Source organism: Sminthopsis crassicaudata, chromosome 1 (genome assembly GCF_048593235.1).
Source record: "Sminthopsis crassicaudata isolate SCR6 chromosome 1, ASM4859323v1, whole genome shotgun sequence".
Lineage (NCBI taxonomy): Eukaryota > Metazoa > Chordata > Mammalia > Dasyuromorphia > Dasyuridae > Sminthopsis > Sminthopsis crassicaudata.
The window spans coordinates 634371220-634397950 of NC_133617.1; the positions used below are offsets into that span (position 1 = coordinate 634371220).

At 35.0% G+C, this 26731-nt stretch overlaps 1 protein-coding gene across 2 annotated transcripts; it reads right to left on the reverse strand.

Moving 5' to 3' along the window:
• On the reverse strand, positions 1–26458 carry AK3 (adenylate kinase 3). Of its 2 annotated transcripts, none has more exons than XM_074282844.1 (5): positions 26064–26458; positions 12058–12177; positions 7796–7968; positions 4260–4378; positions 1–1363 (listed from the first exon to the last, which is right to left on the reverse strand). In XM_074282844.1, exons 1-5 carry the CDS (start codon positions 26215–26217, stop codon positions 1243–1245), a joined length of 687 nt encoding a protein of 228 aa, XP_074138945.1. In that variant the 5' UTR covers positions 26218–26458; the 3' UTR covers positions 1–1242. The 2 variants fall into 2 exon arrangements, with proteins under 2 accessions (XP_074138945.1, XP_074138946.1); XM_074282845.1 differs by lacking the exon at positions 1–1363 and adding an exon at positions 1808–1883 and having other exon boundaries at positions 26064–26457.
• Positions 26459–26731: the final 273 nt, after the last annotated feature.

The following is a 26731-nucleotide window of genomic DNA, read 5'->3' on the forward strand; positions in this document are numbered from 1 at the left end:
TATGCTGTCACAAATTATATTTGCTATGGTACTTTCCAAATGCTAAAGTACTTCACAAATTAAAGATAAAATGTTTTCCTAATGACAATTACAGAGTTTCCAATAGTTGATGGCATTATGAGGGATTTAGAAGGGGAAGAAAGCTCCCTGGGTCATCTAGTCCAATCTTATCACTTCTAAGAAATGAGGACTCTGAAGGTTAAGTGGTTAAGTAATCTTTCCCAAGGTTACACAGCTTGCAGGTACCAGGAGCCAGCATTTATATTCAAGTTCCCTAGTTTTGCATACAACAATATGCTCTACAATCATTCTTGAAACAAGCAGAATTAAAAGAGGATGATTTGGTTGCTGCTGTGGTGATTCCATTCATGATCGACTCTTTGTAGCCCCATTTTTGAGGTTTCCTTGGCAAAGATACTGAAGTGGTTTGTCATTTCCTTCTCCAAATCATTTCACAGATGAGGAACTGAGACAAATGGAATTAAAGTGACTTGCCCAGGGTCACACAGCTTAATAAGTGTCTGAGACAGGATTGGAATCTTCTCCATTCCACACAGAGTGCACAACCTAGCTGCTCTTAAAGGAGAGGATCTTCACCAGAAAAATAAACACATTCTGCTAATCAAATAAAACTGTCTCATGTGTGCGTTGTTTGAGGAATTGATGAATTGACATTCTGTACCAGTGATTCTCTATGGCAGAACCTCCAGATATAAAAAAAAAAAAAAAAAAAAAAATCACAGTGCTGGAAACTTCTGAGTTTAAGTTAGAAGAAGGATTTTTGTCATGGTTTTAATCTAAAAGGGTAAAGGGTAAGAATGCCTCTGGATAATGTATTTGACTTCAGTTAATGCTATGTAAACATTGATTCTTTTCCTGAAAAAAAAAAAAAAAGGGAAATTCTAGAAGCTGCTTACTTACTGAAAAGGACATATTGTTTTAAAAACAACCAGTCATACTTTTGGCTTTGCCATTTTGCAAAATGAAATATGATTAGATAAATAGGATTTTTTAAAAAAATTACACAAACCACCAGGAGTTGAGAACCAGGTCACTACAATAAAGATTTAAGAAACTAAAGTCTTCATGACTGACACATCACTTAGTTTCCAGAAAAATCAGAAAAATGAGAGTAGATCATGATCTTAGCAGAATTCATACATATCAAAATCCTATTATTCAGAGAAGCTCCTTGGCAAAGCAAACCAGTTTTCTGCTACTGCCATAGTGAACTGTTACGTTTCAGGGAGTCATTGCTTCTTTCTGACTTATATCTGGCAGTTTTGTTTGGAGGAAAGCATATACTTGAGGCCAGATTATGTTGGTTTCTGTTCCGGAGAAAGTTTCCAACACACCTTTTTTCCTAAAAAGAAAAAAGATAATAAATAAGCAGTTTTGATTTTTCCTGCTCAACTATTCTAATTTGATTTTATGACAGTTTATTTTTTTTAACTAAATACTTTATTTTTTAAGTATACCCATCACTTCCAAATAGAACTTTCCCTTAGAATAAATTACTATAGTTAAGCAAAGTCAATCAACATATTAATTTCATTTTACAATATATGCCTAATTCCTCCTTTATGGTAATATAATAGCAACCAGTATTCACAACCAGATTTTCAGTTTTGCAAAGCATGTTACAAATACTATTTCATTTGATTCTCAAAATAATTCTCTGAAGTAGCTGCTATTATCATCCTCATTTCATAGATGAGAAAAGTTTAAAAAGTTTTATGTATGCCTTTGGCTATTAAAAATAACATTGTAGCAATTTGTTAAAGATAACATTGTAACAAATTGTACAGATAATTCTAACATTCTAACCTTTTCCTGCTTCCATTGAATTTTGCATTTTCCTCTTGCATTGAATCTTTTCTTTCCTTGTAACAAAGAGCAAAACAAATGGATTTATCAACCACATCTGACAGCACAAGCAATCTTCTGCATTTGTGATATCTTCTTAAATAAAGTGATTTGTCCAGAAAATAAGTGTCTGAGTCTGGATTTAACTCGGCACTTCTGGACTCCAAGTCTCACATTCCATCCACTGTACCACCTCTGCAGTTGTGTCTGACACCATGTGAAGAAACCTTGGATTTTGTTTTGTTTTGTTTTTTTGTAGATACTGGCAGTTATTTGCCATTTCCTTCTCCAGCTTATTTTATAGATGAGGAAACTGAAGCAAACAGAAATTAAGTGACTTTCCCAGGATCACACAATTAATAAGTATCTGAAGTCAGATTTGAACCTAGGAAAATGAGTCTTCCTGACTTCAGGCCTAGTATTCTAGCCTCGTATTCTATCCATTGCACCCCCTAGCTGCCCTAAATTCACATACCAGAAATTAAGTCTGGCATTTTCCAGCAAAGGGCATCCATCATCTACTTTCTCTCCAGTTCTTTGTCACCACAAAAAGTACTTTTATAAATATTTTTGCATAATTATATACATTTTTGTATAAAGTTTTCCCCCCCTTCTCTTTAATCTTCTTGAGATTAAAAAAGTGGCTATGTTGGGTCAAAAGGTATGTACAATTCCATATATCTAAATTGCTTTCCAGAAAGCCAGAATTTCGAAGTGATTTTTCATAAAGTATAGGCTTTATGTAACATCCATACTCAAACTCCACTAGTTCCTTGTTGAATCTAACAACAATTTTGTTTAGTTTTTATAGTCCCTCACAAACTGAAATCAATCTACTCCCTCCAGCCTTATTAAACTTTGCCCCACTTCGTGCACTCTGGCAAAAGTGTCAAACTCAAAAAGCAGTTACATCACTCCTGAAAAACCCCTGAGTCCCCAGATTCAAATGGAATTGGCAAATATTTAACAAAATAAAAATACAATGTAACTTAGGTAATGTTAACTTGTGGTTTTCTATGTCAATCTGTAACTGTGGGAATCTATTTTTATTAGATTTAATACCACTGCTCTACAGTACAGTCAAATTGGCCTTCTTGTCACATAAGACACCTTTCTCCGTGTCTTTGTACTGATTGTCTCTATCCTTAGAATCCATTCCTTTCCTACTTCTACTTCGTAGAATTTGTTTTCCAAAAAGCTCAGGAAGTAAAGACTTCATACTTCAAGGGTACCAAAGTCAAAAGGAAAAACTTATATATACCAGATTTTTCCTAGTAGTCCTTTTGTGTTAGCAAAGAATTAGAAAAAAGGGGACATAAATCAACCAGGGAATGGCTGAATAAATTGTGATATAAGAATATAATGGTACTATTGCAGGATATTTAATATCAAAGTCAGAGAAACATGAGAAAACTTGTATGAATTGATACAGAGTAGAGAAGAACCAAATATATATATATATATATATATATATATATAGAGAGAGAGAGAGAGAGAGAGAGAGAGAGAGAGAGAGAGAGAGAGAGAGAGACAGAGAAGAGAGAGAGGAGAGAGAGAGAGAGAGAGAGAGAGAGAGAGAGAGAGAGAGAGAGAGAGAGAGAGTAAGTATTCAATGTGACAGTTTTGATTCCGAGGACTGGAGAACAGACTATGCCACTCCCAGACTGGCTCTCAATAGCCTCTAGCACATTTTCTTCCTTTTACTGAAGAGGAAGGATATTACAAATACATGATATTGTCTATGGTATAATATAGCACTTATGTATCCATTTGTTTAGCTCTCAATTTTGCTTTGCTTCCATGGAAGAAAAGATTCAATGCAAAAGGTAGAGCAGGAAAAGGTTAGAATATTAGTGTTATTTGTAGAATTTGTTTCAATGTTGTTTTGAACAGACAAAAGGCATCCATAAAACTTAAAAATAAAAATGCCTAATTAGCCCCTTTAAAGGCCATTTAAAAAAAAAAATGGAGGAGAATCTAAAGGATATAGAAAGTCCCTGAGGTTGGTTCTCAGTATTATACTGAGAAGTAATGTTAAAAATAAGTCTGTATGCTACAAGAAGTAAACAAAAGCTGAACACAGAGATTAGATGGAAAAGTTCTAGAATTTTCTAGTCTCTCAAAATGTTGTGAAATTTTGTGAATTTTCAGAACATCAAATGCATCTATATTCAAAAATAAGTTGTTTACTGGAGTTTTCTCTTTAAATTTTTTTTTAATCCAAGAGCCAAATGATGGTAATGATATTTTGTGTTTTCTGGGCCAACTTTTTCATAGATGAAAACTCAATACATGTGCCCATTGTGAACATCCATGAATTAAAAAAAAAAAAAAAAAAAAGAAAAGAAAAGAAAAGAAAAGAAAAGAAAAAAAGGACAGATAAAAGAACTTACCGGTAATACTCCAGGACAAGTTTTGTTTGGGCTTCATAAGCCTTTAGTCTCTTGGTAACAGTTTCTGGTTTATCATCTTCACGCTGTATAAGAGGCTCTCCAGTAATATCATCAATGCCCTAAAAGAAAAGTCACATAAAGAAAACAATCTGTAGCCTTTTTAAAAAGATAACCATGATCCAAGACAATTCCAATAGGCTGGAAAATGCCATCTACATCCAGAAGTAGAACTATGGTGACTGAATGAGGATCAAGGCATACATACTCATTTTTTTTGTTTGTTTTGTTTTTTCTTCCTCATGATTTTTCCCTTTTGTTCTGATTTTTCTTTTACAACATAACAAATATGGAAATATGTTTAAAAGTGATTGTATATGTATAACCTGTATCAGATTGCTTGCTATCTTAGGGAGATAAAGGAGGAAAGGAGAAAGTATTTGGAATTCAAAATCTTACAAAAATGAATGCTGAAATCTATTTTTACACATAATTGGAAAAAAAAATAAGAAGCTATTTACATCTTTAAAACCACAACAATAAATGAAGACCAACAAGAGAGAATTGGAGCATTAGGAAGCCCAATGTAACTATAACATAATGCTCTCAAGAATTTGAGAATTGCAGAAAATTGTTTTTTGTCTCAGAGCCAATGCATCTTTGTCAAAAATTAGAAAATTAATGGTATAGAGAACTAAATTTAGAAGTTCCCTAGGGCTACCTGTGGCTCCCCCTTTCTTTTGTTTTTGGAGGAGTGTCTTAATGTCTCTGTTTCTTCTCTCTACTATTACCTGACCTTGCGCATTAAAAGGTATTCCAGTAATGTGTAATATCTTATACTGCACACAGAAGTGCACAAAATGTTTAGAACTATATGCAGGTCCATTATCTGTTTTTATTTCTTGTGGCATACCCATAATTGCAAATGCTTGGATAAGGAATTCAGTGACCACTCGGGCTGTCTCTTTTGCTGTTGGCACTGCAAAAGTGAATCCTGAAAAGGACATTACTCTATAAGTAATTAATCTATACATTTCAATATCATGTTGAGGCACTTTCAGTTATGTCTCAGAATATTGCCTTCCAGAATCTGAGCATATTACTTCTCTCTTTCACTGTTAACACTATACAATCACCATTCATTCAACTCCTAAGCCCCCAGAGAGAACTTCTGGAAGTATAGACATAGGTAAAACAGTTATTCTTTTTTATATTCATCCAGTGACTATCCCAGTTCAGGGCCATATAAAGCCAAATAATTGTATTATTTTCCTTAAGTTTCCTCCCCAGTCTATGCCATCCTTCATTCAGTTTCCAATGTGATTTTTCTAAAGCACAGATTTGACCATATCCATCTCCAATCCCATTCAAAGAACTCCTGTGGCTCCTTATTACCTTCAGGATCAATTACCTTCAGGATAAATTACAAAATGGTCTGTTTAGCATTTAAACCTCTTTATAATCTGGCCTCTTTAACCCTTTGCAGACTCCTCACCACTCTATATGCTCTATTCCTACTACCCTAATATACTTGCTTCCTCACACATGCTATGCCATATCTCCCTCCTTCTGGGCCTTTGCATTGGTTTTTTCCTAAGTCTGGATCTTAGAGAATTTGACTTATCCAGTACCATAAAGCAAGTTCCTGCTGGAACTGAGACAAGACTAGTTCTACACTCTTTTCATCCCACTTTGCAGTCTTATAGTCTTCTAACCAGTCTGTGTGGGTAAGCCCTTTTGTGCAATGTGAGATACATATTCTAGATAGATAGATAGATAGATAGATAGATAGATAGATCAGTTGATCTCTTTATATAGCAAAACTGAAATCTTATGATTTCAGGCTCTTAGAAACTCTTCCTTCTGACTATTTTCCCAGACGGTTGGTTCTTAAAGTACTTAATATCAGTCAACAAGCATTTATTTACTACTTATGTGCCAGATATTATGCTAAGTGCCAGAAGTACAAAGAAAAGTAAAAAGATTCCCTGTTCCCAAGGAACTTACTAAAGATATATTTACATTACATATAAGTGTAAGTAATAAGAAATAAATTTAAATAATAAATACAATAAACAAAAGTATAATAAATATATAACACTTATATATTTTATTATATAATATAAAATAAATATATTTACACGATATACAGTAAATATAGATAAATAATAAATAAATAAGTAGGAACATACAGGATATATATAGAGAGAGGAGATCAGTCTGAGAGGGAAAGGCTTCTTGCAGAGAGTGGGCCCCAGGGAAGAAACCAGGGAAAATAGGGTCAAGTAGCACTAAGTACCAGAGACTTAAAAGGCATAGTGAGTGAAATTATGTAAATGAAAACAATCAAAGCAAGTGAGCTCAGATTAAAGGTCAATAATGGTTCCAAAGGACAGGTGATAAAATATACTTGCCTCTGGGTAGGGTGATGGCAGACTGTAGGTCCTGAATGCCATATACACTAACAAACTATTCACTGTATAGATTGATTTTGATGAAATGTTTTTCTTTATGACAAGGGAGGATTCTATATTGGGGAGGAAGGGTAGGAAATATTGGGAAATATTTATGGCTTTAAAAATGATAGGCATAATTCCATAACTTATGATGAAGAGAACTATCTGCATCCAAAGAGAGGACTATGATGGACAGAATCAGCTACACCTAGAGAAGGAACACTGGAAAATGAGTGTAAACTGTTTGCATTTTTGTTTTTCTTCCCAGATTATTTTTACCTTCTGAATCCAATTCTTCCTGTACAACAACAACAACAACAACAACAACAAAAATTTGGTTCTGCACACATATATTATATCTAGGACATACTATAACATATTTAACATGTATAAGAATGCCTGCCATCTAGGGGAGAGGGTGAAGGGAAGGAGAGGAAAATTTGGCACAGAAGGGAGTGCAAGGGATAAAGTAAAAAAAATTAACCATGCATATGTACTGTCAATAAATAAATAAATAAATAAATATTTTTTAAAAATTATACTAAAAAAAAAAAGAGAAGACTATGGATAGGGACTGTGGATCACAACATAAAATTTTCACCTTTGTTGTTTGCTTGCTTTTTTTTTTTTTCTCATTTTTTCCCCTTTTGATCTGATTTTTCTTCTGCAGCATGATAAGTGTAGAAATAGGTTTGGAATAATTGAACATGTTTAACCTGTACAGGATTATTTTCTGTCTAGGGCAGGAGAGAATTAGGGAGGGAGAGAAAAATTTGGAACATAAGGTTTTGCAATGGTGAATGTTGAAAGCTATCTTTGCATGTAATTTGAAAAATAAAAAAGCTATTATGAAAAATAAAAATTATAAGCATCATTAAAATAAAATTATAAAAAGAAATCTCTTACTGAGTAGTCCTAGAAGTCTTTCATCTAAATGCTAACCAGACCCAATACTTCTAAACCGGGAGATCAAATACATTCTGATAGGTGTGAGGAAAGACAATAGAAGGTTACATGTCTTTAAAACAGAAATATTAAATATTATATAGACAGAGATGAGTTTTACCACAGACAAGTACTCACAATTTTTCGAGGAGGGTTGAATTCAGTGTTGTAAACTCGGCCAGAACTTGGATGAATCCAGCGAGAGGTGAGCCGTTGCTTAATAGTTTCAAAGGGTACATTCAGATCAATCACTGTATCTATCTGGTAGACTTTGTCTAGAGCTTCAGCTTGTGGGACAGTCCTAGGGAAACCTTTATTTTTAAAATTTAAATAAAGAAGAGAAAAAAAATAATTATTGGATTTATCACACCCAAAAAGTATCCTTCTAACTGAAATCCAATTAAGATAGTCACAGATACTTGGATGATTTTTCTAAGACCCATAATCCTGCCTCATAAACTTTGTAGTTGTGTGATGTTAAATAAGTTACATATTTAACTAAGATTTAAGTCTAAGATTCATTTCCCTCACCTTTTTCTTTCTTTCTTTTCTTTTCCTTTTTTGGGGGAAGGTAGGGCAATCTGGGCTAAATGATTTGTGTAAGGTCACACAGCTAATAAGTGTCTGAGGGCAGACTTGAACTCACATCCTCCTGATTTTAGGTTCAGTGACCCATCTACTTCATCCTCTAGCTGCTCTTCCCTCATCTTTAAAATGGAGGAAGGGCCAGCAGACCACCAGATTGCCTCTAAAGTCACTTCTATCTCTATAAGTATAGCCTTATAAAACCATAATAAATGTTTACTTATTATTATCCTGATCAATGGCATTGAAAAATTATAATGTACTTTCTCAATATACTCCCTCAACTTTTAATTATCAGTTTAATTATCAGCTACAAAGGCAATCTGACTTTGAACCTCATTGATCACTGGGATGGTTTAGTATAGAAACTGTATAAGAAGGAAAATGAGATTAAACTGCTCAAATTCATGTAACTAATAAGTATGAAGTTTATCAAATGCAGGATTTGGAATTTTCTAACTAGAAGGGCAGCCCTTTTTCCACCATAAAAAAAAAAAAAATTATATTCTTCTAACATCTTTTCTTCCCATGAGTCTGAATGAAATGAGATCTACCTAATATTAAGAAAATTATAATACTGTGGACAATCAACTTTCCAATGGATTATAGTACAAAAATTCATGTTTCAATGAGAAACATTCATTGAGAAAATTCATGTTTCAAGTTTCAATGAAAAGTATTCTAGACTAAAGCTTCTTAAACTGTGGGTTGCAAATGTAGGGACCCCAAAAATTTTGGCAGCAATAAAAGGCATCAAATATACCTGAAGATTTAATTCTTTATGTAAAAAGAAGTTCATCTAATTAGTATGCACATTTTCTTTCATCTTTAATAAGTGATAAAATTATTTTATTTATTAATTATTTTAAAATAAATTTCTTATTATCAGTAAATATTTGTTTTATATAACTACATACCTGGGTTCTATAAAAATTTCTCAGGTGAAAAGTCATGAGTGGACAAAGTTTAGACAATAAGCTTAGACTGACAGAGTGGGCCTTAGGCCAGCCCATTAAAACTTATTTTTATATAAATACAAAAATAATAGTAACTGGAATTAACACAATCCTTCAAGATTTACAAAGCACTTTACATACTTTTTTATCCCATTTGATCTTCACAACAACCCTATAAGACAAATACTAAAGTTAAGATATCTATTTTATAGGTGAAGAAACTGAAATTTAGTTCACCCTATTATAGTCCATGTATATCTTGTAAATATGGGGGAGAAAGGGGTTGCATGTCTATACCATTAGAATATGTACTCCATACACTGGGAAGTGAATGTAAATTGTTAGCACTACTGTCTATCTACCCAGGTTACTTATACCTTCGGAATCTAATACTTAACGTGCAAAAAGAAAATGGGATTTACACACATATATTGTATCTAGGTTATATTGAAACACATGTAAAATGTATGGGCTTGCCTGTCATCTAAGGGAGGGAGTAGAGGGCGGGAGGGGATAATTTGGAAAAATGAATACAAGGGATAATGTTATTTAAAAAAAAATTACTCATGCATATATACTGTCAAAAAAATTATAATTATAAAATTTTTAAAAATAAATAAAAAAGAAAGAAAGAAAGAAAGAAAGAAAGAAAGAAAGAAAGAAAGAAAGAAAGAAAGAAAGAAAGAAAGAAAGAAAGAAAGAAAGAAAGAAAGAAAGAAAGAAAGAAAGAAAGAAAGAAAGAAAGAACATGTACTCCATGAAGGCAAAGATTGTGTTTGAAGGCTTAGCACAATATCTGGCACAGTATTAGGGCTTAATCAATTTTCGTTGATCAAATAACTGGCTTGCCCAGGATCTTACATCTAGTATCAAGCAAGATTTTGAACCTGTCTGATTCTGATTTCAGCCTTTTTTTCCTATTACTCTGGTACAACCCTGTGCCAATAAATCCCATTTTTGCAACTTTGGAATTTAGAAAGCATTTTTCTCACAGTTATAGGAAACAGGAAGTATGTGCAATAATGCTATGGAACTTAACCACCACATACAATATCCACAGGAAATTCATTCAGTGTTCCATCTGAAATGCTGGGAGCAGATCTCTACATTCCTATTCTTTTCTACAGCTTCCTTTCTCCAACTGCTTTTTTGATAGAGAGACAAAGCTTCCTTCTTTTCCAAGGTACTGGCTTTCATGTCCCAGGACAAGGGATCTAATAGGCTGAGGATCAGATGAGATTGGGTGCAACAATGAAGAGTTATAGGGATTTATGGATAAGGATTAAACTAAAAGTTCTAGAGTGAGGAACAGGAAGAGATAAATACTGAAGACTTGGGGTGTATACTGCTTTCTTAGATTCATCTTCAGAAAAAACTCTTTCTTCTATTTTTATATATTTATTTTGGTTTTTAAATCAAAGTTGTTAAGGAGTCTCCTATGTGCCCACACAGACCCCTTTGCCCAGCTCCTTTTTTTCTTCCTCAGTAGAAGTCATTTATGTGATTGCTGTGACTTTGAATAATACATTATGATCTTCTGACTTTTGACAAATGAAATAATTTTCTTGAGGCATTTGAAGAATTAATACATTGCTCTGCTTTTGGCAGAATGTGTGTCAGTTTGAAACCAGGCTCTATTTATATGTTTTTGAGAGAGAGGCAGACAGACAGGCTAAATTTTCTAGGCCTTACTTTTCTTTACTTATAAAATGGAGCGGATTGACTAGATGACTTCTGGAATTATCTTTCACTGAAAAATCTTATGATCCATCAATACAATATATTTCTAATGCAAAATATATGGCTGGATTTCATAATACCTTGTCTTATTCCCTTAATGATCCTCATCATAGATTTCATCACATAAGTTTATCTTCTTAAGATATATGTATATATGTGTGTGTATGTGTATAAAATATAATATTAATATAGTAGTATACCATTACATATCATATTCTAATACAACATTTTTAAAAATTCCTTTTGAATAAAGTGACTGGAATATGACTACATTCCATTTCATCATATCTCAGTGATGTAGATGAAATTAAATTCAGCTCCTTGTGATAAGATCTCCAGTTTACTTTGCTTATTACCTATACATTGTGCATCTGCCTAAAGGCATCTGAAGACTTGAGTTTTATTGCTAGATCTCTTCTTGGATATTTTCTTTTATGAATTACTGTTCTCCTCCATTGACACCACTTTGCTTGGGCAGTTTTATCTTCTTCCATTTTTACTTTAAGTCATTTTGATCTCCTTTTTATTTATTTAGATCTTGCCTAGTACTCATTATGCTATACAACACATTTTTTAATATCTCTAATTCACTCGTCATACAATATTATATGTTATAGCCATCTGTGTTTATGCTTTGTTCTGTTACATGAAGGCACGAACTATGTTTTGTCTAGGTACTGTATCCCTTAGGGCCTACCACAGTGCTCTTCAAATTCCAAGTACCTAAATGTTGAGTGAATCCATAGGTAGAGCAGCAAAGAACCAAGGACCAATTCATTCTATAATTTTGAGCAAGTCCCTTTATTTCTCTGGGCCTTCATCTTATTTCTAAAATAAAAGTTTTGGATTAGAACAAATCTTAATATTCCTTCTAGCTCTAACATTCTATGATCTTATGAGAATGCCTACTGATCAGTAGGGACCATTCTAAATAAACAAATTTGCTTCTTCTTGGCCTTTCCTCCTTCCTCCCAACTCATCTGTATCTCCCAAAAAGGAAAAAAGGGGAAAAAAAATTGAAACTAAAATAGCCTACTCAAAAACAGCCTGCTCAGAAATGTTAATTCTTTTAAGTCTTGATATTGGCCATCACCTTTGAAATTCACTGAGTTCACTTACCATCCAACAACCAGCTATATTGGGCTAGATTTTTCAGTTCATGAAGGGCCAGCCGGGTCATGACATCATCTGGTATGAGTTTCCCCTGATCAATGAAGGTCTTGGCAAGCACACCAATCTCTGCAGAAGAAACAAACCAGAAAGTCAATTAAAATTAATCAAAGCTTGCTTTGATGCCCTCCAAAACCAGAAGTGGCTTGAGTTGGTAGGCAAAGGATCTAAGTCTCCACAAAAAATTCAGTTTAATGGAATAAATCAAATCCTAATCTCATTTCTAAGTGGCCATTCCTATTACTTAATATGTGTACAAAAATATTCTAGTCCTCTAATTCAAGGTAATCATGGAAAAGTAGAAAGAGCACTTGATTTGAAATCAGAAAACCAGAGTTCACATCCTCCTATTGAGATTCCTTAAGCAAAGTACATAATCTGCCTGAGCTTTAGTTTCTTTATCTGCAAAACTGCCAATGACATTTCTACTACCTACTTCACAGGATTGTTACATGTATGAAATAAGATAAAGTACTTTGTAGCCATAAAGTACTAAAAGCAACTTTGCATAGTATATTTCAAATTGAATAAGTAGCCATCATCCCTTCCTCCACTAACATTTTCTTCCAAAATTTCAACATAGTATGAAGGTATCCTTAAAGATTATAAAATCTGAGCAAGGTCCTATCAAGCTAGAAATCTCAAAGAAAAACTGGATAACAGACTATATGGGTCAGTCATCCAGATAAGTTAAGAAAGGAGTATTACCAGAATAAAGATTGGACACCAGATGAAGATTTCTTTGTTAGTTGAAAAACTGAAAACTGATTTAAAATCTATTTTGCTAAGACTTAAACTAGATTTGATATTCTCTTTAGTGTTTCCTTTCCCCTTGTAAACTTTACCCCAAACCCACAATTTACCTATAGGTCAAGTTTTTGTTTTTTAATCAACTCCACTTTTGTGGCCCCATACATCACCTACTTCCAAAGAAATCTGGTTAACATACAAAGTCAAGTTTTCATCCATTTAAACTCAATTTAAACATTCATTTAAACAGCAACTTCCATTGCCTGCAGATTAATCCCATAGCTGGGGACCTTTGTTTTGTGATTATATGTTTTGGCTGTAGTTAAGTGGGATTTCAGAAGGGGAGATCCAAATGACATAATCTCACATCTGACTATGTCATTAATAGCAATCAGAAGAAGAAACATCTATGTTGCTTGATATTTTTTTAAGTCCTCACTCAAGGTATTTGGTCATTGAGAGAAGCTATTACCCCCCATTTATTCATTAAAAAAAAAAATTGATAATCTTACTAAGAAATGGATCATGCTTGGAACTTTGTCTCAGAATTTTTCTCATGACATGGTCCTAGGAATTTACAAAACTTAAGGCACAGAATTATGATCTGTGTCAGTGGGAAGAGAACTGATAAAAGCAAAAAAGCATAAATGAGCTAGTATCCAAAAGTCAATAAGTTTTCATCCAGCCAAATACTATGATCTTTGATGAATTCCTAAAATGAGTTTAAAGAGACCTCTCTGGAATCTTTTTAGCTAGAGCTTCAAGGGGTTAATTCAGAGACACTTTGAGTAAACAATCCAGCAAAAACAAAAATACATGCCAAATTTCATTTCTATACTTTTCCTTCACATTCACAAATATGGAAAGCTCTGATTGCCTGAGACAATCTATCCATCATTTGAATAGTAGTTTGTAAACTTTAAGGAGTTAAAAAGTTTGGAGCTAACTTGCTTAAAACTCTTCTAAAAATTCTTTTTAAAAATATATAATCTTAATAGAGGAAGGATCACAAATCTTCAAATCAATTATTCAATGAACAGTAGTTCCTTAAAATTTGATTATATTTGTTTCATACATATAGCGATCTGCGTTATTCTAATAATAGCTAAATGGCTTTAAGATTTGTAAAGTATTTTACAAATATTATCTCATTTTATCCTCAAGAGAATCATAGGAGGTAAGCAATAATTTCATCATTTTACAGAGGGGGAAACTGAGGCAGAAATTAAATGACTTGCCCAAGGCCAAACATATAGTAAATATCTTGAAGTCAGATTTAAATTCATCTTCATGACTCCAAATTCAGCAATCTATCTATTACTCAACCAGCTACTGTTCAGATTTCTAGTAATAATTTTTGTGGTTGATTACTTTTCAGCTCTCTGACCATACTTCTTTTCTTTCCCCTTCTGTCTCTCACCTTGCCAATTCCCAACAATAATTAAATTCAGCATACATCCATTATTTTTTTTTTGGTTTGGTTGTTTAAGTTATATTTGATTTTAAGACCCCAATTAGTGTTTCCTTGGCAAAAATAATTTGCTGTTTACTTCTCCAGCTCATCTTATAAATGAGGAAATGTGAGATAAACATAGTTGAGCGATTTGACCAGGGTCACACAGCTAGTGTTTTGAGGCAGATTTGAACTCAGAAAAAATAAATCTTCCTGATTCCAGACCAGACTCCATTGTACCACCTAGCTGCCCTAGAGAAAGACACTGCAACTAATAAGATTAAGAAAGCCCATGTCATTCACTGATTTGTCAGAGGATCTGGACTTTTATATGTTGTGTGGACAGCACAGGAGAGAGATTAAAAAAAAAAAAAAAATCTGTTCAGCAGTTCTCTGCAAAGTCTTCTCCTGAGAGATCATAATAAGTGCGATGGGTTACTGTTTTATGTCTTAAGTATTTATTATGTATACTTTTTTAAGCATATCTTTTGTGGAAGGAAATAAATAGCTGCCTCATACCCAATATCTACTTCATACATTGAGTACCTTTTCTAGAAGGAATCTTGTTCATGCTTTTTAGGGGAGACTCTAAACATTAGCTATCCCTAGTTTTATTCAAAAGGTTTTCCCAAGGATTCCAGAGTAAGGTGATGGGGTTTTGGGGTAGAATGAGGCAGAAGGTGCAAAAAAAAAAAAAATTGTGATCCTATACTTGGGAGAGGTCTTCTTGACTGAATCCAAGCCCTGATTAAGTATAGAAATGAGTCCTCTCCTGGAAAACTCTCTTCCCTGGAGTCTCAAAAGCTTTGTCAGCACCACTCAAGCTCTAAAAGGTCCTAACAAGCTAGAAAGGTTATAAGCATGTGTCCATTAATAGATTCATTATCAAATAAGAACAAAAACTGGTCTAACAATGAACAAGCATTATTAAATGCTTACTGTACACCAAGCACTGTCCCTAGTGTCTGAGTAGCTAAGCATAGGGAGGGATATCACTAAGTTCATTACAGCATAAAGACTTTTTCAACCACAACTCTTGAAGACATTTTACCAAGTCAGAGTGAGATTGGAATTGGCATTGGTGGAAGAAGTGCCCACAATGATCAAATTACAGCTTCTTCAAGTGGGGCTTAAACATGTAATTAAAATAAATTTTTTAACTTGAATTCAAAGCCTTTTGAATTTGAGATTAACAATTCTATATATAGAAACTTGGTACTTATAATCTGAAATAGTTTTAGAATAAAGTTGGGGGAAGAGAAAAGGAAGGTGGAAACAGAAATATATACATGTTATTTTCCTTTTTTCTTTAACTTATGAGTAGTTTATGGTGAGGGGATAACCTACAGGTTAACAAATAAACCTTGACTAAATTTATTTTTTAAATCATGAAGATTAGGGGCAGCTAGTTGGTGCAGTGGATAGAGTACCAGCCCTAAAGTTAGAAGGACCTGAGTTCAAATCTGGTCTCAGACACTTAATACTTCCTAGCTGTGTGACCCTGGGCAAGCCACTTAACCCCAATTGCCTCAGGGGGAAAAATCATGAAGATTGGTGGCAAAGTGGTTGGACTGTTAGACCAAGAGTTGGGAAATCTTGAGTTCAAATCTTGATTCAGATATCAGAATTTGTAACTGGGCACTTAATCTATGTTTCAGTTTTGTCATATGCAAAATGAGGCTAATAGTAACTACTTCCTTTGGTTCTTATCAGGATAAATGAGATAATATTTTTAAAGAGCTTTTCAAACCTGTTATTTTGTTATTGAAGTTTAACTAGTCATAAGAAGTTGTTTGTTTGTTTCACAATTATAATCATAAGCAAAACAGAGAGGAATGTCAAACAGTAGTCAACATACACATTGTGGAATTAGGAGAGGAAGAGAAGACACACATCCAATTTTGAAAACAATTATGAGAAATTTCACATTTAGAACAGCTCATATTTTTATTATCTTTTAAGGTTTTCAAAAGACTTTCCTCAAAACCCTTGTAAGATCAAAAACTCAGGAATTATTATACTCATTTTACAAATAAAGAAACAGAGGCTGAGAGAGACAAAAATCACAAAAATTGTATCGCAAGCTTGGCTCAAACTTCAGCCTTCTTACTCTAATTCTCACTGGAATTGGAACTCATTTCTCCTGAATTCAAGAGCAGCACCATTCATTCCACTATCTCATACTGAGTTCATATTTTGGAATATTATTGTTCTGTAAGAAATGACCAGCAGGATGATTTCAGAAAGGCTTGGAGAGACTTACATGAACTGATGCTGACTGAAATGAGCAGGACCAGGAGATCATTATATACTTCAATAACAATACTATATGATGATGAATTCTGATGGACTTGGCCCTCTTCAACAATGAGATGAATCAAATCAGTTCCAATAGAGCAATAATGAATTGGACCACCTACACCCAGAGAAAGAACTCTGGGAAATGAGTATGAACCACTAGTTAGAATTCCCAATCTCTCCATTTTTTGTCCACCTGCATTTTTTATTTCCTTCACAGGCTAATTGTACACTATTTCAAAGTCCGATTCTTTTTATACAGCAAAATAACTGTTGGACATGTATACATATATTGTATTTAACTTATACTTTAACATATTTAACATGTATTGGTCAACCTGTCATCTGGGGGAAAGGGAGGGGGGGAAGGAGGGGAAAAGTTGGAATAAAAGATTTTGCAATTGTCATTGCTGAAAAATTACCCATGCATATATCTTGTAAATAAAAAGCTATAATAAAAAAAATAATAAGATACAACCACAAAAAAAGGGGCACTTACCATGTACTTAATACTGAGTATGAAAAGACAAGAATCAAACATTTCCTACCCTCAAGGAGCTTATATGCTATTGGAATACAATCTGTGTACAGATAATTACATACTAAAATAAATCAAAAGGAAGGAGAAGACAGTAGAAGCTAGGGGAACCATGGGAAAGGCTTCATGAAGATGGCCCTGCATAAGCTGAACTTTGTAAGAAGCTAGAGGTTCGAAGAAGCAAGGGGACATGGCTAAATACAAAGGCACAGAGATGGGAGATAGAATATTATACGAGAGAAAGAAAAAAGGTCAATTTGGCTTCAGCACAGCATGTGGGAAAGGGAATTTCTAAAGTATTCCAAGTCTTTGGGACTAATTCCAAGGGTCTTTGAAGTGATTAGGTTCTGTTACCAACTTTCCAGAGCCAGCAAGGTGGCTCAGCAGATAGAATGTTGGGTTTGGAATCAGGAAGATCTGCATACAAATTCAGTCTCAAAACTTATTAGCTGTGTCACTTAAGCTCTATTTGTCTTAATCCAATGGAGAAGAAAATGGCAAAACACTTCATTATTTTGCCAAGAAAATACAGCCAGTATTGGCATGCTATGGTCCACAGGGCCACAAAGAGTTAGACACAAGTGAACAACCATTCCTTACTACAACAACCACTACCACCACCATATTGAGTAGCTAATATTCTCTACAGAGATAACTAAATGGCTCAGTGGAAAGAGCAGTGGGTCTGGAGTTAGAAAGACTTGCATTCAAGGCAGGATTCTGAATTACTAATTCTGTTACCCTAGACAAGTTATTTAACCTGTTTGCTTTAATCCAGTGGAGAATGTAATAGTAAACCACTCTGATATCTTTTCAAAGAAAATCCCATGGACAGTATGGTCCACTGAATCACAATGAGTTGGACATGACTGAACAAAGATATAAATAGTTCTTTGCAGATTAAGAGAACAAGGGATATTCTATCTATCTTATGTGAAGGAAAGAATTTATGGCCAAAGGAAAACTAGATGTTTGCTTGATTGTTTTTTTCTCTTTTTTTTTTCTCCTTTTTGATCTGATTTTTCTTGTGCAGCATAATAAAAGTGAAAATATTTAGAAGAATTGCACATGTTTAATTTATATTGGATTACTTGCTGTCTAGGGGAGGAGGAAAGAAGGGAGAAAAGAGACAAAATTTTGGAACACAAGGTTTTGCAAGGGTGAATACAGAAAACTATCTTTGCATGTATTTTGAAAAATAAAAAAACTATTATTTAAAAAAATAATTTGTATGACTTCAAAAAAAAACTAAGAAATGCAAAATGGATAATTTCGAGTACATTAAATTAAAAATGTTTTGCACAAACAAAACCAAATAGCCAAGATTAAAAGAAAAGTGGAAAGCTGGGGGGTGGGGGAAATTTTCCAGAGTTTCTGATAAAGATCTCATTTCTAAAATATATAGAGAATTGTACCAAATTTGTAATATAATTGACAAATTGTTAAAGGATATTAATAGATAATTTTCAGATGAAGAAATTAAAGCCATTTCTAGTCATATGAAAAAATGCTCTAAATCATTATTGATTAGAGAAATGCAAATTAAGACAACTTTGAGGTACCACTTCACACCTCTCAGATTGGCTTAAAATGCCAGGAAAAGATAGTGGTATGTTTTGGAAGGATTTTGGAAAACAGGGACACCAATGCACTGCCAGTGAAATTATGAAATAACCCAACCATTCTGGAGAGCATTTGAGGGTTATCAAACTTTGCATGTCCTTTGATCCAACAGAGTCTTTACTGGGTCTACCTCCCAAAGAGATTATAAAAGAGCAGAAAGGATCCCTATGTGCAAAAATGTTTGTAACAGCCCTTTTTGTAGTGGCAAGGAACTAAAAATTAAATAGATGCCCATCAACTGGGAAATGACTGAATAAGTTATGGTATATGAATGTAATGAAATATTATTGCTCTGTAAGGAATGGTGAGCAGACTGGTTTAAGAAAAGCCTGGAAAGACTTATATGAACTGATGCTGAGAGAAGAGAGAGGAATCAAAAGAGCACTGTACACGGTAATAATGATGATCAGCATGATAGACTTGGTTCTTCTCTACAATGCAGTGATTCAAGGCAATTCCAATAGATTTGTGATAGAAAATGCTATCTGTATCTAGAGAGAGAACTATGGAGACTAAATCTGTATCAAAGCATATTTTCACTTTTAGTTTCTTTCTCATGTTTTTTGTTTTTTTCCTTTTTGGTCTGATTTTTTTTTCTTTTTTTGCTGAGGCAATTGGGATTAAGTGACTTGTCCAGGATCACACAGATAGGAAATATTAAGTGTCTGAGGCTAAATTTGGACTCAGGTCTTCCAGACTTCAGCATCAGTGCCCTATCCACCGCAACATCTAGCTCTTTGGTCTGATTTTTCTTGTACAACATGATAAATATGGAAATATGTTTAAAAGAATTGCACATATTTAACCTATATCAGATTACTTGCTGATTTGAGGAGGGGAAAAATAAGGGAGGGATGTACAAAAATTTAGAACTCAAAATCTTACAGAAATGAAATGAATGTTGAAAACTACATGTATTTGGGAAATAAAATACTATTGAAAATTAAAAAAAAAAAAAAAAAGAATTGGGACACTTAAAAAATAGTTCTTTGATATACATTACCTCACAGCACTAAGAGGTAAAACCAAAACCCAAGACACAGTTAACATAAATTCTAATGAGATTTATTAAAGGAGAAAGGTGATTTCAGAAATGAATTATAAGCAGCTAAATCTCAGATGAATAATGAATATTTAAAGTATGAATGCTGCTTTCAGATCCTCTGGGTACTTCTAGAACAAAGACATCCTCCTCTGTGCCTGGAAGTTTTCTAATGACCCTGTATCAGTCTCCTCCAAGCTGATATAAGTATGTATGTTAGTCTGACACTCAAAGCATATTTTCAGAAGCAATATAGCCTGAGGCTGGAATTCTCCTGCTTAAATAGTGAAAAAGATTCACTTTTGAAGTCTTTATCAAGGTCCCTTGACTTTCACGCATTCTTGAAAATTTATAAGTATTAATTAGCCAGGTAGTACTTGCATGAACTGATAAATATTTCCATACTATATTTGGTCTCTCAAACTTAGTGGTCTCAGGAAGTTAGGTGCCCATTGTCTAAGTAGAAACCAACGATGGATTGGTTCCCATAATTAATTTTAAGACGATATACAGTGAAACTGGTACATGGTGGTTATCTTAGGATGGTTTATTTGCTCAGGAATACTAATAAATATAAGAATAATTTTGATAAGAGCTACTGTTATTTTGGAGTGGGACACAGGAGAAAACTTTTTGCAGAGTTAGAAGAGGGGGGAAAGTTTAAAGAACAATATTAAGTCAATATTCAAATAAAAAATGATTTTTTAAAAAAACATTTAATACAAAAGTTACATCTACTTAGGGAAGGAATCTTCCTTTAAAATAATTAGTTTCCCCTCCCAATTATAATAAATATTAATAACAATGGTAATGATAATAATAATACAGGCCTAGTCTATCATTCACCTCATTTCTGGCTATGGAAAGAAAGGGGGTAAAGCTAGAAAGGTAGAATGGAGTCAGGTTATGAAGGACTTTATAAACCAAACAGATATCTGTTGGCCCCTAAAACACCCCTAAAGTGTCCTAGACCCAAACACTGGGTCTATGAGTCAATAAGAAATCACTGGCATTTAATGATATGATCAGAACTATAGTTACAGACTTGAGAACCAGTTGGATAGGGAGTATGAGGGAAATTGAGGAAAGCTCCAAGCTTGTGATCTTAGGTGACCAGAAGGATGATGATGCCCTTGACAGATAAAGGAAAGTTTAGAAGAGTGATTTCTTGGCAGAGAAGGATGATGATGAGTTTTGTTTTGGATGTATTGTTTGAAATGCCTAAAAGGACCTCCAGTTTGAAATGTGGAAATTTGATTACTCATCAAGGGGCAGCTAGGTGGCAAAGTGGATAGAGCACCCACCCTGAATTCAGTAGGACCCGAGTTCAAATCTGGTCTCAGACACTTAACACTTTCTAGCTGTGTGACCCTGGGCAAGTCACTTAACCCCAGCCTCAAAAAAAAAAAAAAAAAAAAAAAGATAAAAAAGGTGAAAAGACAAATTTAGAACTCTAACAGCTAAATTTGACGTCAGAATGATAGATACTAGAGTTGCTATAAGAAATATGACTACCTGGACAGAGGAACAGAAAATCAGAGCAGTCACTAAGTGAATCAATTAATTTGGCTTAGATTTAAAATCCAGTCAAATGTTAATCAGCAAAACATTGTAGATCAATGCATCTTAAAGGAAGAAGTAGAAGAAGGTTCAATCCAGAAGATACATTAATCAAGGTATTTTTATGGATAGCTCCTAAATTGGAACAAGTATACCAGCAAGATAGAGTTGTGAATTACCCTGACCACATTTTTCCTTGGCAGGCTTTTATAAGTTTATGCCCACACATTCCCCCCCCACCCCCTCTGGTAGAAGGGTGTGACTCAGGTTTAACTATAGATTGTATTGCATTGTTAGTTATGCAGTACTTAAATATGTAAGTATGTGATATTATCTATTTATTTTTGCCTTATTTTAAAGCAATTAGTTATGTTTAAAATCAAAAGTGTCCTAATTTTAAGTGACTGGCTATTCATTAGTAGGGGGTCCTAGTTGTTATATTAGCGAGAAGTATATTTCCCTTCAACAAGATTACCCCCTGAGAACTTGACTAATTTGAGTATAACAGTTTAATGGTGGCTCTTCTCCTGGAACCTAGAGCTGCTTGTGTGATAAGAGGTTAAAATAACTGAGTCAGCCCAGAGAGTAAATAGGTATGCATGTGACCAGGTCAAAGGTGTATGTTACCAGGAGGAGTAGGAGTAGTCACCCTATATTACATAAACACTCAAATGTTTGTTAAATTCACACACACACATACACACACACACACACACACACACACACACATATATATGCCTATGTTGCAAGTACATGTTTATACATGAAGCAATTAATGTCTTGCAAATATACATTTATACATGAAGCAATCAAGGTTTTAAGAGTCTAAATGCTGGAGGGTAGCTAGATGGCAGTGTATAGAGCACCAGCTTTGAAGTCAGGAGGATTTGAGTTCAATCTGGCCTCAGACACTTAACACTTCCTAGCTTTGTAAAGCTGAGCAAGTCACTTAAACCCCAATTGCCTCAGCAAAAAAAAAAAAAAAAAAAAAAAGTCTAAATGTTTTTACCTCTAGTTAAAATGTTAAGCCAAAGCAGGGACCAGAAGGGAAAAAAAATGATAGGTTCAAGAAGAGAGGCTAGAAATGAAAAATAGACAATGACACCTACCACTTCACATTCTATAGTAATTTAAGATTTATAAAGTACTTAATTATATCAACTTTGTGAAGGAGATAATACAAGTATTATTACTCTCCTTGTTTTATAGATACAGAATTCAGGACTCAGAGAAACAAAGATGCTTCTAGTTAATATAAATCATAATTTGGAACACAAAAGAGAATGAGGAGAAAAGTTACTCTTCAGTTGCTATAGGGCTACTTTTGGGTTGGTTAATACATAAAATCCATGCTATGGCTTGAGAATTTCTAAGACTGACTCCTTTCCTGAATCCTAGTATGACTTCAAGTTTGGTAACAAAGTAAATACTTCCAATGCTTTCATAAAACACTATAGAACTACCCATCTGAATATCCTGAATTCTTGAATATAATGAATTTCATTATAATTCATGAACTATAGTAACATCTGAAATAACACTATAAAGTCCCCTTCAAACAGTATCATCTATCTTCTATGGAAAAAACTAATCATAGCTTTCTACTGGTTATTTTTTCAAAGAGAAGACATTATCTGAGATCCTTAAGCTGTCAGATTGTCTGACTCTTTATGGTCGCCTTTTGGGATTTTCTTAGCAAAGATACTGGAATAGCTTGTCATTTCCTTCAATGGATGAGAAACTGACAAAAATCAGGTTAAATAGTTTGCCCGGGATCACACAGCTGTCTTGAGGTAGTTTTTGAACTCAGGTCTTCCTGAATCTAAAGACTGGCACCTACTCTGCCACTTTTTTCCAACTCTCTTAATTCAGCTGAATTTTTAATTTTGTTAATTTTTTTTTAAAGAAAAAAGTGTAATATCACCAAAGTCCTAAATCAATCATCTCAACTTTGTTGGTCTGCCTAAAGTTATATCCTTAAGTCATCCATAATTATGCCTCAGAACTAGAAGCCTCTTAAAAATTTCCAGTCTTTCCCTGCTTTTTATAACCTAACTTAGCTCATTAGAATAAATCCCTAAATAATTACTTAATTATTGCAATGTTTAAAAATTGATCAAGGGATGTTATCAACCAATGATCCAACCAACAACTTTTCTGAGGAGCTGAATTCACTTGAAGGACTTATGGATTGAAAAAGTAACCAATACAAGATGTCCCAAAAGTCTCAGTGAAGTTTCAAACTTTAGTGCCTTAAAACTGCACTAAGACTTTTGGGATTTTATATATAGAAGAATAAAAGGGTAGATGAATCAGAGATATTCATTTTAGGACCAAAGAACACTAATCTCTGACTAGCTATGTGAAAATACTTTGAAAATAAGTAAATGCTCATTGAGAAATTGTTGAAAAAAATTTATGGTTCATGAATGTAATGGAATATTACTCTGCCATAAGAAAATTATGAAAATAATGAATACATAGAAGCCTGAAAAGATTCTGATGCAGTGAAGTAAACAGAAGGAAATATGCATGGCAATATAAATTTTTAACAAACAACACAATCAAAAACAATCAAACCAAATTTAAGAAAACAATCAAAAGAGCATTGCAAAATTACAAAGAACAAGCATGGCTTCAAAAAAAGAGAAGATACCCTGACCCTCTCCTTTACACAGGTGGGAAACATTACATATATTTTTTGACTTTGTTGGAACATTAATTAGTTGTTTTACTGAGTTTTTTCTCCTCCCCTTTTTCTTTTTTTTCTTTAAAAATATTATTTGTTATATAAGCTAATTCTTGAGAAGGGAAAGAGAGATACTGGGAGAAATTTTGATGGTAAAAATTTTTAAATCTCAGTAAAAAAAAAATTAAAGTAAACACTTTGAAACTATGGGATGAAGATCAATGTGTCATTACTCAGAATATCAAGAGCACACCAATTAGATTAAAAAAAAATTTGACCCTTCTCTGTAGAGTTAAGACTTTAGAATAGGACAGACTTCACAAACCAAATCCTGTTTATTTCTTAAAAGTTAAGTCCTAAGCATGGACAGAAGCACAAAAGTTAATTAACTTCCTTACCGAGGTCACACAGCTAATATCTGAGGTGAGACTTAAATCCAATCTTGATTTCAAGCCTAATTCTATCTAAATCTAAATATCTGTTAAAAGTGAAGTAGATATTCAGATTGGCCCGATTCTGCCTTTAAATGGTAACCCTGCTGAAAAATCTTAGACTGTAATACTGCACTCAGGAAAAATTCATTTAGAGCAACTTTCTGCTGTTTGCAAAATTTGGCCACAGGAACAAAACAAGCTTTTTTGGAAGAGCATCAAGGAAAACAGTTTCCCTTGATCAAAAAGTCTCCCGGGAACTCACAGCAAAATTTTAACTGCAAAGACATAGTTGAGGGGGAGAGGAAAACTAACAAGAATTACGTGATCCCAAACAAAAACACCCCGTCCTAAAATTTGAGGGGAAATTCTCCCAGAACCCTAAGTGGGGAAAAAAGAGAAACGGGAAGGGTAAGAGGGTGTGGTGGCTGGACGAATCTAACAAAACATGTTTAGCATGTTTTATAAGTCGGATTTCCAGGAATGAGGACACAAGAAAGATCAGTTTCTTCGGGAGTGGTAATCTGGGCTGAACAACTTTCTTAAAGGGAGCAGGGAATAGTTTTGAATGTACTGGAAAGAGCAAAATGCATCTTCTAACATTCCAAATCTGCCCTCAGACACTTAGTAGTTGCGTAACTCTAGCCAAGCCACTTAATATTATTTGCCTCAGTTTCCTTATCTGTGAAATGAGCTGAAGAAGGAAATGGCAACCCAAACCAGTATCTTTGACAAGAAAACCTCAAACGGAGCCCCGAAGATTCGGACATGACTGAAAAAAAATGACCTAACAACAACTGCTTAAAAAAAAAAAAAAAAAAAAACCTCCTAAGATTTCTTCGAACCATCTCTAGGTGAAGGGTTGCAGTGACCCGGCAGAAATACGAGGGAAAGTAAATGATTGTAAACAAAGGCTATTCTCTACCCGTCCCCCACCCACCTTTACCCTGGGAACCCGGGAGGCCAGTCCTTTCCCTGGGAGGACAGGCAGAAATGAGGTAATCGTCTCTGGTTCATTAAACTAGATTTTTATCCTGCGGAGGACTAAACAAAAGGACTGTATGTCCATACACAGGCCCAATAGATTCAGAGCTGGACTTTGTTACTGCAGAGGAAACGGAGAGCTGGAGGTGTCAAGTGATGGGCTAAAGATCACTCAGGCCAACTGGGTGCAGAACCTCAGGCTGGGCGTGGGGGGCGGGGATGCTGGGGAAAATACGAAGTTCAGATCAGATCAGATGTCCCCGAAGGAACATACAGTGCAATAAGAAAGATAAAGTGTTAGCAGAGTTACCACGCGAAGCGTACTACAGCTAAGTGATTTACAGGGACGGAAATAATACGCCACCCCTCTCCAAGAGAGAGGAGGGAGGGTACCGTCCTACGTGCTACAAGCCAAATTCGTGGCCCAGCCCCAGCCTCAGACTCCAGTCTGGGGTGTGGCTGTTGCAAGAAGAGTTTTGTACAGATTCTTTCCCTGGGAAATAGAAGTTGGGGGCCGTGGAACGAAAGGTCTGGAAGTGGGCAGGGTAGTAGGAATGCTGAGGATCTGCTCCTCCTGGGTCTCCCACCTGTTCCCTTATTCATGTTGTCCCGGAGCAGGTCCCCGCTGGAGAGATGTTTCAAGGCGAAGTGTTTGACGATGCGAGAGGACACAGTTCCCTTGCCAGAGCCGGGGGGCCCCATGATCACGGCCCGCAGAAGTGCGCGCCCCGCTAACCCCATCTCTGCCAGCCAGCCTAAGCGCCCAGATCCAGATCTTGAGTTAAATCCAGTGGGAACCCGGTACCAGCCTTTTTTGCCAGCCCGTGCGTAGGCCCGCTTACTTCAACAGTTGCTGGGGTGCATCTCAACCAGCCGGAGGCGGCACAAGCAGTGCAAGGCTGCAAACCGAATCACTGACTGCAGCAAGGCCAGACTGAAGTCGGGGTGGCTCCCAAACCGAGGAGCTGGCCTCCCGGAAGTGAACTGGCCGCACCGCCCAGTGCCCGCCCCATTCCTCGGCCCGCCTTCTCTCCCTCTTCTCCGTACTTTGCTGGCTGGTGTGGCCTGGGGGGGGCGGGGGGGGGGGGAGGCAGGAAATGGCCTGCTTTCTTTCTAGTTGCCGAGAGCCTCATGGTAGTTTCCTTTCCCTCTGTCCCTTCCTTTCTGTCCCCCATAGCGTTCAGAGCCGAAAGAAACCTTAATGTTCACCCTTCTTCTAATAAAACTAAAACCCAAGACAAGTAACTTGTCCAGC